The sequence below is a fragment of the Astyanax mexicanus genome, chromosome 16 (genome assembly GCF_023375975.1).
Source record: "Astyanax mexicanus isolate ESR-SI-001 chromosome 16, AstMex3_surface, whole genome shotgun sequence".
Classification (NCBI taxonomy): domain Eukaryota; kingdom Metazoa; phylum Chordata; class Actinopteri; order Characiformes; family Acestrorhamphidae; genus Astyanax; species Astyanax mexicanus.
The window spans coordinates 41671750-41684580 of NC_064423.1; the positions used below are offsets into that span (position 1 = coordinate 41671750).

Sequence of the window (12831 nt, forward strand, 5' to 3'; positions counted from 1 at the left end):
GAACAAAACTAAACACCTAAACACTGAATAACTACACTCAGCACTAAACTCAGCACTTCTTAAACTCAGAAATCAGAAATCTACAGCTCTCAGGACAGTGTTAACACTCTAAAACATTAAAGCTGAGAGACAATAACAGATCCAAAGCCTCATAACATACCCAAATCATGCAGTGTAATCACATGTTACTTGAAAACAATCTCCATTTAAAAAACTAAGTCTATCATCTACCCTATTATATGCAATGAGTATATATATATATATATACATAAACATCTCTCAAAACAAATTAGACGAATTAAAATTATTATTTTCTTTGATTTTACCAAATTGAAAACCTCTGGAATATAATCAAGAGGAAGATGCCAAACCATCAAACCACCAAACTGAACTGCTTGAATTTTTGCACCAGGAGTAAAGCAGCATAAAGTTATCCAAAAGCAGTGTGTAAGACTGGTGGAGGAGAACATGATGCCAAGATGCATGAAAAAAACTGTGATTAAAAACCAGGGTTATTCCACCAAATATTGATTATTTCTGAACTCTTAAAACTTTATGAATATGAACTTGTTTACTTTGCATTATTTGAGGTCTGAAAGCTCTGCATCTTTTTTTGTTATTTCAGACATTTCTCATTTTCTGTAAATAAATGCTCTAAATGAGAATATTTTTATTTGGAATTTGGGAGAAATGTTGTCTGTAGTTTATAGAATAAAACAACAATGTTCATTTTACTCAAACATAAACCTATAAATAGATAAATCTGATCCAGAAACTGAAGTGCTCTCTTTCTCTCATTTTTTACAGAGCTGTACATATGTGTAAAAAAATTATGAATCCAGGGAAATCTGGGCCAATGGTTAAATCACCTTTCAATACACTAAAATGCAGCATAAAGTGATGTAAGATTATTAAGTAAAATTAAGTAATTGACAATTAATATAATACATAATAAAAAGTAAAAAATTATATTAAAATTATCACACTTTAGGCAGCATTAGGCTGTTACCCATAGAGGGTGGAGGGAACGGAGGGTAGAGGAGGGGGTTAATATGAGTAATAAAAAAGTTGGGAAGGACGAGAGGGGAGGGAAAAATATGGGTGGATTTGGGGGAGGAACTGGATTTGTCTTGTTTCTCTAACTTCCTGTTTTATTATTGTTATTTTTGTCCTCTTCTCTCACTCCCTGAATAAAAAAAATCAATATATGCATTTATAACTTAAAGAGAGAATACACACCCCGGTTTAACTTATTTACTACTAATTTAAGCTAATTTAATTTAACTAATTTAAGATATGTATACCTTACATTTCAGCTGCACACAAACAATACAAAAAAAGCTTTATCCTGAGAAATGAGTTTTCACATTTTGTGGTTTTAAACGCAGAAATCTCCATCATCCACAGCTCCTCCATCTCTTTCAGGAGGAGGAGGAGAAAAGTCTTTAAACTCTAAAAACTCCTAATAACTCTTAAAAACTCTTAAAACGCTAAAAGATTAAAGCTGAGAGACAATAACAGAGCCGGAGTTACGATACGCCCCCCGACCGCTGATCTGCTGCTGGGTACTAATCAGGAGCTAACACAAACACACACACACCCACTACTTACACACCCATTACACACACACACACACACACACACACACTATACACACACACACACACAGCGCTAGTCCTTGTTTACACAACAGGCTTTCTTTGAAAGCAGAACGGACAGAGAGTTCAGTTCAGAGGGTGAATCAGACAATATGCTGTATATCACATTACAGATAAAAACACCACACTGAACTGCACTCAGAGCTGCTGTAATCTTTACAGCAGCAGCAGCAGCAGCAGGAATTCGTGTGGTGGTCTGAACGTCCCTCTGAAGCGACGGTTCGAGGGGTTCTGGCTCTAATTAAACATTATGTGGCACCAATAAACTACAGTGTATAATCCAACAACAACCCGACCATTCCTGCTCTGTAAAACCTGAGGAGTTAAGTGAACTTAAAGGCTTTAAGGAAACGGGCAGCCTTAACTTATTTACGTTACATTATTTTTTCTTTATTCGCCTAGACATTTTTTTACATTTTGTTTTACATGTTTAACACCTTGCAACCACAAAATTAAAAGTATTTATTGGAGATTTTAACCCTCCTGTTATGTTCATTTGTCAAAAACATCAATGGTGTTCCCAGGTCAGTTTGACACGGTGCATGTTCAATTATCCAAAAGAAACCAAAACATTTTTTTAAAGGACCATCAAGGATTATTTTTTCAGTAGTAAATGAAAAAAAGATCAGGATGTATCATCAGATATTAAGAAAACATGCCAAGTTAAAGCACTGGTAGCTCGTCAGCAGCAGGTAACTCCACTCCTGAGGTGGCCAGTACGGTACACAACAGGGAGTGATCGGTGCTGCAGCATGGAAGCTAACAAGCAGAGCTGGTTCAGTTAAACCTCGGCTGCTACACAGCTTAAAAAGCCTCAGCATGTCTCAAAAAAGCTCAAAGATCAAAGAAGGAATAATAGATAAGGCAGCAACAAGATAACAAGGCTACTCAAATATAGATATATTCCCAGGTTCGCAGTCAGTTTGATCCGGTGCATCTTTTATTTAATTATTCAAAAGAAACCAAAAAAATCATTACAAGCAGTGTAAATATTTCATTACTAACTACATTACTAATTATTCTCCCAATATTTAGTTCAATGCTGTTCCTTTCCTCTAACAGGTAATGCTTCAATTAGGATTATTCACAAAGTTTTTCAAAAACAAAAATACATTATTACTTTATTACTTTTTAAAAAACAACATATAAAACACAATACTTTTATGTAACATTGAAACATAACGTTGCAATTTAGTTTTAGTTTTTGCAAATATGTGAGAAGAACAATTTTCATATTATATGTTGATTACACTAATTATAGCAAATAGAAGAAGTTTCATACTGAAAAAAAATACTTTTACCTATTTTTTTACTTTTAATTATCTTCAAATTTTAAAACACGTCAATTTGACCTGGAACAAAATAGGAGGGTTAAAAGATAGACCAAAAAAATAAAAGTAGCACATAATTGTGAAGAGGAGAGAAAATGCAGTGCAATGTGCAAAAACTATTCAGCTTCCCTCTAACAATATTTAGTAGAGCTATCTTTCGCTTCAGTTACAGCTACAAGGATTTTAGGATTTTGCCCAATTATTCGTCTTTTAAATTGCACGTCCTATATCTTTCTTTCAACAATGGTTTTCTTCTCGCCTCTCTTAAATAAAGGCCAGATTTGTGAAGTGCAGGACTTATGAGCTGCGATCCACTGAGCTGTGGATCTCTGCAGCTCCTCCAGAGTGACCATGGGTCTCCTGGCTGCTTCTCTGACCAGCCAGTGCTCTTGTGAATGTTGCTGCTGTTGGGTTTACGTGTGGAGGAGTGTAAGGACTGGAAGGCGGGCTCCACCAACAAGAGAGAGACGAACACATCCGAGGTAAGTGCACAATCCCAAGTGATTTTATTTTAGTTCTCAGCACACAGAAAAAATGTTAAGAAAAACTGTACAAAAAATGATAAGAAATGAGTTTTAAAAGTAACGAGGGCTACCTGACTTCACATCAGCCAGTGAAGGGTCACAGCTGGCCTGCTGCACAAAAACCCTACCTCCCTCTAACAATGCCCTTTCCAAATACAAAGAGGAGCCCCAAGTTTAGTCACGCCTCCCCTTTTAAGGCTGTAGCCCCACCCACCAAACAATCGGCTGCTACCATTACTAGGGCTGACTAAAACATATATATATAGACATACAGATACAACACTTATTTATACACACTACTGATATCAGTTATTTACAGACATGTCTCATCCCCAAAATAGTACACTTTACCGGTAAGGGGGTCAATGTGGAAGTGGTAAAGTTCTACAGATACCTTGGTGTGCACCTGGACGATAGGCTGGACTGGTCAGTGAACACTGACTCCCTCTACAGGAAGGCTCAGAGCAGACTGTACTTCCTCAGAAGGCTTGGGTCCTTTAACATCTGCCAGAAACTCCTGCTGATGTTCTACCAGTCTGTGGTAGCCAGCGTCCTCTTTTACGCTGTAGTGTGCTGGGGAGGCAGCATCAGCAAGAGGGACGCTGGACGACTGGACAGGCTGGTGAGGAAAGCTGGTTCTGTGTTGGGACTAGAGCTGGAGTCCTTAACACCACTGGCAGAGAGGAGAGCCCTCAGCAAGCTGCTGAACATCATGGACAATGTTCACCACCCTCTGCACAGCACCATCACCAGGCAGAGGAGCTCATTCAGCGGCAGACTGCTGTCCCAGTCCTGCTCCACAGACAGACTTCGAAAGTCTTTTGTCCCTCAGGCCATAAGACTGTTCAACTCATCTCAGCACAGCAAACTGAAGACTCTGTGACACCTTTTCTTTCCAGCAATTCTGGCCACACCATGGACACACCCTCAGCTATGGAGACACTCTCAGACTTGCTGATGCCTATAACAGTATTTTTATAGTTCTACCCTATTTTGCACTAGTAGTTCATTCACTAGTTCACTCATCTACTGTTTACGTATCTTTTGCACTGCTGAATTTAAATCATTATATAACTGTGTTTGCACTTTCTGTATGGCGGACATCAGTTATCCTTATCCTCACTTTATGCACTTTATCAACTGGTGTTCACTGTCTACTGTTCAACTGCACTACCTCCAGTCTACATTACACACACACACACTAAAGACTGTACTTTTATACTTTTCATTTTATTTTTTATTTTGTTGTATTTATATGTATCATTATATTTTATCTTTTTGTAACTTTGTGTACTATACACACCTGCTGCTGGATGTCAAGAATTTCCCCTCGGGGATCAACAAAGTCAACTATCTATCTGTCTGTCTGTCTGTCTGTCTGTCTGTCTGTCTATCTATCTAAGTATTTACACAATATATTATTAATAACATTCCCCTTTTTCCCCCCACAGGATTTACGGAGCAGCAGTCTCACCCCCCTCCCCACTAGTGAATCGAGGGCCCTTCGATCACCCAGGAGAGAGCTGGCAGACCACGAGTCCCCTAAGGAAAGTTATCAGGTAAGTATTACAGGTTACAATCAATTATTAATACAGTGTTCATATTAAGGTTTTAGAAAGTGCTGGTGATGGGTCTGGCCTATTGACATCATCACAGCTCTCCTTACTCCATCTGTCAGTTTTTTTATTATTATTTTTTTGGATGATGGATTGATGGAACAGAGCTCTTTGGGATGCTCAAAGCGCTTGGGACGTGTTTTTATGATCTAACCCTGCTTTAAACATCTTCTCCACAACTTCTATCTGTCTTTTTTCAGACCCGTCTGCTGAGTTCCTCCTTGATCTTCATGATGCTGTTTGTTTCTTCACTCGTGTTCACCAACAAACCACTGATAATTTCACAGAACAGCTGTATTTATACTGAGACTGAATCACACACAGCTGGATTCACTCTATTAACTCATTCAGTGACTTCTAAAGGCAAGTAGGCCTGTCACAATAATCGCAATATCGATTTATCGTACAATAAATGAACATGACCTCAATAATTTTTGATAATCGTGATATTTTTCGTCTATTGTGTTTATTTGTATGTTTGTTCACATATATATATATATATATAAAACAGTGAAAAGTATATTAGCCAGTCATGCTTCAATAACTGTGACTCCATAACATATACACACAGTGTGGACTAAAGTAGGTGAAGAGATAAGTATATAATTCTCAAACTAATTATAATTAATGGTTATTTCATTTTTTGCTGTCTTTAAAAAGTTTATAATTACTGTTTTATGCTATACTGTGATCATTATGTCAGTGGAATTTATAGTCTTAAAATGACAAAAATATCGAGTATCGCAATCATTTTTGGGACAATATATCGTTCACAAAAAATCTTATCGCGTCAGGCCTAAAGGCAAGTTATTGATTGAAGTGGATTTTATTTAGGGAAGGATGTACAAACTTTTTTTGTTGGGGCCAGAAGGAGAAATATATTTGAGGTCACGGGCCACACTGTAATAAAACAAATAATGAAATATACCACTTTAAATAATACTTTTTCCTGATTATTTCATTTACACACCATTTTACTTGACTTACTATCTTTATCTTTGACAGTGTTGTGTAAACTAAGATTTTTTAAATTGATGTTTCATTTCATGATGCCTCTTAATATTAAACTCCTTAATTACGCCAACTTTTAGACTCTTTGGCCTGTTTTTCTGTGCTAGAAATGCGCACTCTCTCCGCTTTTAGACTCTTTGGCCCGTTTTTCTGCGCTAGAAATGCGCACTCTCTCCGCTTTTAGACTCTTTGGCCCGTTTTTCTGCGCTAGAAATGCGCACTCTCTCCGCTTTTAGACTCTTTGGCCCGTTTTTCTGCGCTAGAAATGCGCACTCTCTCCGCTTTTAGACTCTTTGGCCCGTTTTTCTGCGCTAGAAATGCGCACTCTCTCCGCTTTTAGACTCTTTGGCCCGTTTTTCTGCGCTAGAAATGCGCACTCTCTCCGCTTTTAGACTCTTTGGCCCGTTTTTCTGCGCTAGAAATGCGCACTCTCTCCGCTTTTAGACTCTTTGCCCCGTTTTTCTGCGCTAGAAATGCGCACTCTCTCCACTTTTAGACTCTTTGGTCCGTTTCTGACACCTAGCGTTCAAACTTTGAATCTCACAGTATAAAAACCTGCTTAACAGCGGGCCAACTTTCATTCTATTTCTAAAATACCTCGCGGGCCGCTCCAAAAAAGAAAAAGGGGCGCAAATGGCCCGCGGGCCGTAGTTTGGACACCCCTGATTTAGGGGTTCAGAGTAAAGGGGATGAATACTTTTGCACGTCACACTTTTTTTTCCTGATTTTTCGGATCGTGTGTTGTTTTTCTTCCACTTCACAATGATGTGCTGCTTTGTGTTGGTTTATCAATAAAATCCATTTAAATTTGGGTTGTAAGGTCACAAATTGTGACAAATTGTGAAAAGGTTCAAGGGGCATGAATACTTTTGCAAGCTATTGTAATAGAAAATGGAAGTAGCTCTGAATGGAAGCCTTGGAGCTCGTATCTCTGCTTCTGAGCTGACGTCTGCAGCTTCCTCCAGGACTTTCACATCGCAGCTGAGTGTAATCTGAGGCGTCTGCAGGAGCTGTTTGACGGATCCATCATCACTAAACTAATGTTCTCAGCACAGCGACCCTGAGGCAGCGTGGAAAATAAGAAGGCTATGTGCTAAAGCTGCTCCTCCGTCAGAGCACAGCGAGTACAACTGCGGAAAAACAGACCACGCTCTGTCCTTGAGTCCTCCCCAAAAATGAAAGTACAGCCTGATAACTCTGATAGGACCAGAGAACACAGTGATATCAGCTTTAATATTTATAATTATTACAGACTCTGAGTCTGTTTACCAGAACAGGATTAAGCCTAGTTATAGATCGTTTGTCAAAGATAGCTAAAATATGGCTCCAGGTTTCTTGTTTAGCCCAGTAAACCAAGGCTGACTGAGATACAACTGGCTAGATTGAGGTCAATGCGTGGAAACGACCATCATTCTTCTCCCAGACCAATGATGCTCATCTTCTCAGAGTCTAGAAAGTAAATGTTGAAGAAAAATGCCTTTAAAACTGTAGTCTATCAATCAGTGATCTCTCACCAGGAGGTACACTACCCTAACAAAAGTAGCTTTTGAGTAACTTTCCAGTAATATTTGCTATAAACGTCTTTGGCTTGGTATTTATTATTATACACTCTGGATTCGTTTCCTAGACAAGGAATAAGCCTAGTTATACACTGTATTTTCTTTTGCGATATGCACGATTGACAATTCGCCAAAGATTGCTAAAACAGGGCCTTGTGTTTCTCGTTCAGCCCAGTAAACGAAGACTAAAAGAAGTACAAATGGACCATCTATCTTCTTTCAGTCCAATGATGCTCCCCCTTCTAGACTCTAGAAAGTAAATGTTGAAGAAAAATGCCTTTAAAACTGTAGTCTATCAGTCTGTGATCTCTCACCAGGAGGTACGCTACCCTAACAAAAGTAGCTTTTAAGTGACTTTCCAATAATATTTGCTATAAATGTCCTTTTGTTTGGTATTTATAATTATTGTACACTCTGGATTCGTTTCCTAGACAAGAATTAGGAATAGTTAAAAGACTGTATTTTCATTTGCGTTGTGCACGATTGACGATTCACTAAAGATTGCTAAAACAGGGCCTTGTGTTTCTTGTTCATCCCAGTAAACGAAAGCTAAAAGAAGTCCAACTGGCTAGATTGAGGTCAATGCGTGGAAACGACCATCATTCTTCTCCCAGTCCAATGATGCTCCCCCTTTTAGAGTCTAGAAAGTAAATGTTGAAGTAAAATGCCTTTAAAACTGTTGTCTAGCAATCTCTGATCCCTCACCAGGAGGTACACTACCCAAACAACAGCCTTTGAGTGACTTTCCAATAATATTTGCTATAAACGTCTTTTTGCTTGGTATTTATAATTATAATACACTCTGGACTGGTTTTCCAGATGAGGATTAAGTCTAGTAATAGCATAGTAATATTAGTGTAGTAATAGTAATAGTAATATAGTGTATTTTCTTTTGTGTTGTGTACGATTGACTATTTGCCAAAGATCGCTTAAATTGGGAACAACCATCTTTCTTCTCTCAGTCCAATGATGCTCCCCCTTTTAGAGTCTATAAACTAAATGTTGAAGAAAAATGCTTTTAAAAATGTAGTCTACCAGTGAGTGATCTCTCACCAGGAGGTACGCTACCCAAACAAAAGCAGCTTTTAAGTGACTTTCCAATAATATTTGCTATAAATGTCATTCTGCTTGGTATTTATAATTATTATTCACTCTGGAAAACTAGTTATAGACTATATTTTCTTGACAATTCGCCAAGAACCGCTTCTTCTCTCAGTCCAATGACATGCCCCTAAAAGTAAATGTTAAAAAAATGAAGTGTAAAGTAGCAGTCAGAGATCTCTCAACAGGAGATACACTACCCAAAAAAGCAGTGCAACCCACTGTCTAATAAGAGTAGCTTTGATAACAGTGATAGCACAAAATAACAATGCAATGATGTTGGCTATGGTTGTCCTTCTACTTTGTATTTAGAAGTTTCCCAGAAAGCGATTGAGCCTAATTATAATCTGTATTTTTGTGACTGTAAAAATCTCCATTTAAAACACTGTTTAGTGAAAAAATTGGCCTGAATCCTGTTTGGAAAACAGCTGCTCAATGTCCGAACGTATATTGTAAAATATTTAAAATAATATATCATAAACAATAGTAGTTTAGTAGCTTATTGTTAAAATACATGGTAACATTTTTATTTGGTTTATCAAACTTGAAAAATGACTAAGACTAAAATAGTTTACAGGCCCAATCTTACAAAGCTCATTGCTATCTTACACCCAGTCAACCCCATGCCTCGTTTAAATAGCAACTAGTAGCCGTAATTCACGGCTGTTACCCGAGAGGTCCAACAATTCACTCAACAGGATGTGGACCTTCCAGTACAGGAAGTGCACTTCCCCTCCCCAGGTAATTTCACTTCATTTCACTAGATCATTGACTTCTGTTACAAATCTGATAAAATTTATTGTATTTTTTAATCTCAGTTAGGGGTGTGCCATTTTACATTGTGTGCAATAATAAAATAAAATTTTCATTTTGTTGCAGTAGTGTATTCTTGAAATATGTTTTGTCAAAGAATATCGTCAAGAGTATCGGTATCACGAAAATACCATAAAATATCGTGATATTACTTCAGGGCCATATCGTCCACCCCTACCCCTAATTAATACTCTTGATTTCAGAAGAAATAATGAATCAGCATGTCTCCCAACACTTTCATCCATAGGAGGAAAAGGGAAAACAGCATTGATTTCACTAATCATTAATGAATCATTAATTAATCATCAACTAATCATTTAACTAATCATTTAAATAATTATTGAACTAATCACACAAAGCAGCTGAAATCCTATTAAAAACATCCTGCAGGCGCTGTAAGCTGGGGAACGGCCAGGTTTGGCTTTTCCCAGGAGGAGAATAAAATATAATATATAATTTTAAACATGACTTTCTGATTCTGCTCTTCCAGCATTACGCAACCCATCAGTTATTGCTGGCTTACTCCGCTTTATTGTCTGGAAGCTCTGGCAACCCGCGCACATCAATCATCCAAATAAAATGCCTTTAAAAGCCTGAGATCTGTGGGAAAGGAACACCGCCGGCTTGTCTTTTCTTGCTGAGTTAGCGACTGCTCTCATACCATCCTGTGCCAATAGAGCAGCGCTCTTCTGCCAATAGCATTACTGCAACAAGTTACACTACAGTCAAACGTTTCTGAGCACTCCTATAGTTTAATAATCTGTTTTTTTTAATATTATTTTTATCTTATTAATGACTTTATTACTGCAGTTCTTCTCCTGTCCTGTCAGTCTACCTCTGATTCTTCTCTTCTCTGCTGAAACTGAGACTCAGTCCTTAATCACAGCCAGACGTCTTCCTGTAGCAGTTTTTTTTCTCCAGTTTCCAAGAGTGGTGTTCTGGAAATGAGGTGTGTTCAGGTACATTTCTGGAGTTTTATCTTGTTTATCTTGGTAACAGAAAACACAGGAGCTCCACTGACTGAATACAACCTAGACAGACGCCAACAGTCAGACGTTCATCGCTATCTCGGTAACACAGGCACTGTGCCGAGCCGAGCGTACACCCCCACTTATTACAAACACATGAACACACAGCAGCACAAACCCAACTTTTACATCAACAATAAACAGAATAGTAAATAAAATAACATTGCTGTTCCCGTAAATGAGCTGCTGGAGCTCCTTCACAGCGTCAACCAGCAGCTCAGTTTCCTCTGCTGAGAAGAGTTTGTTGAACACGTCCAGGTAGCTGCACCGTTACAATAGCAATCCACCAAATCCGTCAGAGATCACCTGATCTACTCTTAAAGAGAATGATGAGCAAGAGACACTCGGATTGGTTTATTTTATGATACAGCCAAAATGAACCACACCTATGATCTCTATTTAATTATAATAATTAGTACATGCCTTTTGCACGGTGTTTTGAGCTGAGCAAAGTGTACTTTTCCCGTCGTTATGATAGCAAAGACACACAGACACACCCTGAATGAAGCTGCATGGTGCACGGTTAAGGACTCATCTATATATCACAAACCAAATAAGTAAAAATGATGAAAAAAAAAATGAAATAAAAGAAGTAACATAAAAGTCGACAGTTTTTATTTTATCTACCTATGATGTCCTCGTAGGCGTTCTCCTCTGGCATGCTTTTAGATCCGGGTCGGCTGCGGTTCTCTGTGGACGCCGTGCCGTTTTCCGTGGGCGAGGAGGGGTAAGAGGAGGGCAGGCTGGTGGCGTCTTCAGATTCACATGATTCTCTGGAAGAGAAATGAAAGAGAAAAGATAAAAGAAAAGAGAAAAAGAGAGAAAGAGCTCAGATTTAAACCTTTAAAAGATGTTTTTTTTCACTGAAGCCATTAATAAAGTACAAATGCTGTGATTCCAATCAGACTGGACCACCTGGGCAGATAAAAGCCTCTTAATATGATACAAAGAGTCCAAATACGTTTCATCTCTCAGCGTTTATCTCTATATACCGGCTTTAGACGCGCCGTTCTTATTAGGTCTGCACAATATATCGCTTCAGTATCGAAATAGCAATATTTACACAATCCGAACCAGAGCTGTAAACTAAACTAGTATCACGGTATTTCAGGGATATTTCATTTTTTTTGCGATTAGGAAATAATTTTTATACTTTCTATTTTCTGGAACTTTCTTAAACCCACGTATTTTGTTCCAATTTTAAAAATTAAAAAAGTAATTAAAAATTATTTTTCTTTTCCTTTTTTGGGCCCCCCAATTAAGCTTTATTTTTATTTCAGTGGTCACTTTGCTCATATAAATGTCAATAAAATAACAGGCAAAAAAAATGAGGGGGGGGGGGGGGGGGGGTTGAGAGAACAAAAAAAATGGTAGTAAAAAAAATAATAAAAAAAAGAACATAAGAGAGAAAGACCATATATAGTGAAAAAAGAATAAATAAATTAAGAATAAAAATCGGAAAATAGTAAAATAAAATAATAAGTAGCCTGTCTGCTCAATGTGTGTGTGTTTGTGTGTATAAAATTATTAAAAAGATGTTAAAACAGAAATTTGGTGATACGAGGAAAAATAATAATAATAATAATAATAATAATAATAATAATAATAATAATAATAATAATAATAATAATAATAATAATAATTGTGTAAAAAATTACAAAAAATTTAATTAATGTAACAACTAAGCATCTAAAATGCAGCAAATTCAAAAGCCTCTTTGTATGAGGAGATTGAGAGAACAAAAAAATGGCAAAATAAAAAAAAACAACAGACAAACCAACTAAAAAAAAGAACAAAAGAAAAAGGTGAGAGAAAAATATATAGCAAAAAAATAATAAATAAATTAAGAAAAAAAAAAAATACAAAATATAAGTAGCCTGTCTGCTCAATGTGTGTCTGTGTGAAAAAAATCATTAAAAAGATATTTTGGTGATACAAGGAAAAGGAAAAACACTGAATATATTACTGGAACTATATTTTATCTAAATATAGGAGTTTCATATATCCAATAGAAACAAAAAAAGTATATTTTGTGCACAGTAACCAATACTTATTTTGTATAAAATAATAATAATAATAATAATAGTGTAACCAAATAAAACAAAATGACAAAAAATGTAATTAATTTAACAACTAAGCATCTAAAATGCAGCGAATTTAAAAGCCCCTTCGTTTGATATGAAGCATCCA

At 37.0% G+C, this 12831-nt stretch overlaps 1 protein-coding gene across 2 annotated transcripts in view; it reads right to left on the bottom strand.

Annotated features, from left to right (window-relative positions):
• Positions 1-12831, bottom strand: part of dennd2b (DENN domain containing 2B) — a 137681-nt gene that overhangs the window by 59559 nt on the left and 65291 nt on the right. For both annotated transcript variants that reach the window (XM_022670121.2, XM_022670120.2), the window contains exon 4: positions 11269-11414. In XM_022670121.2, the coding sequence (XP_022525842.2) occupies positions 11269-11414 (146 nt within the window). The remainder of the gene's footprint in view (positions 1-11268; positions 11415-12831) is intronic.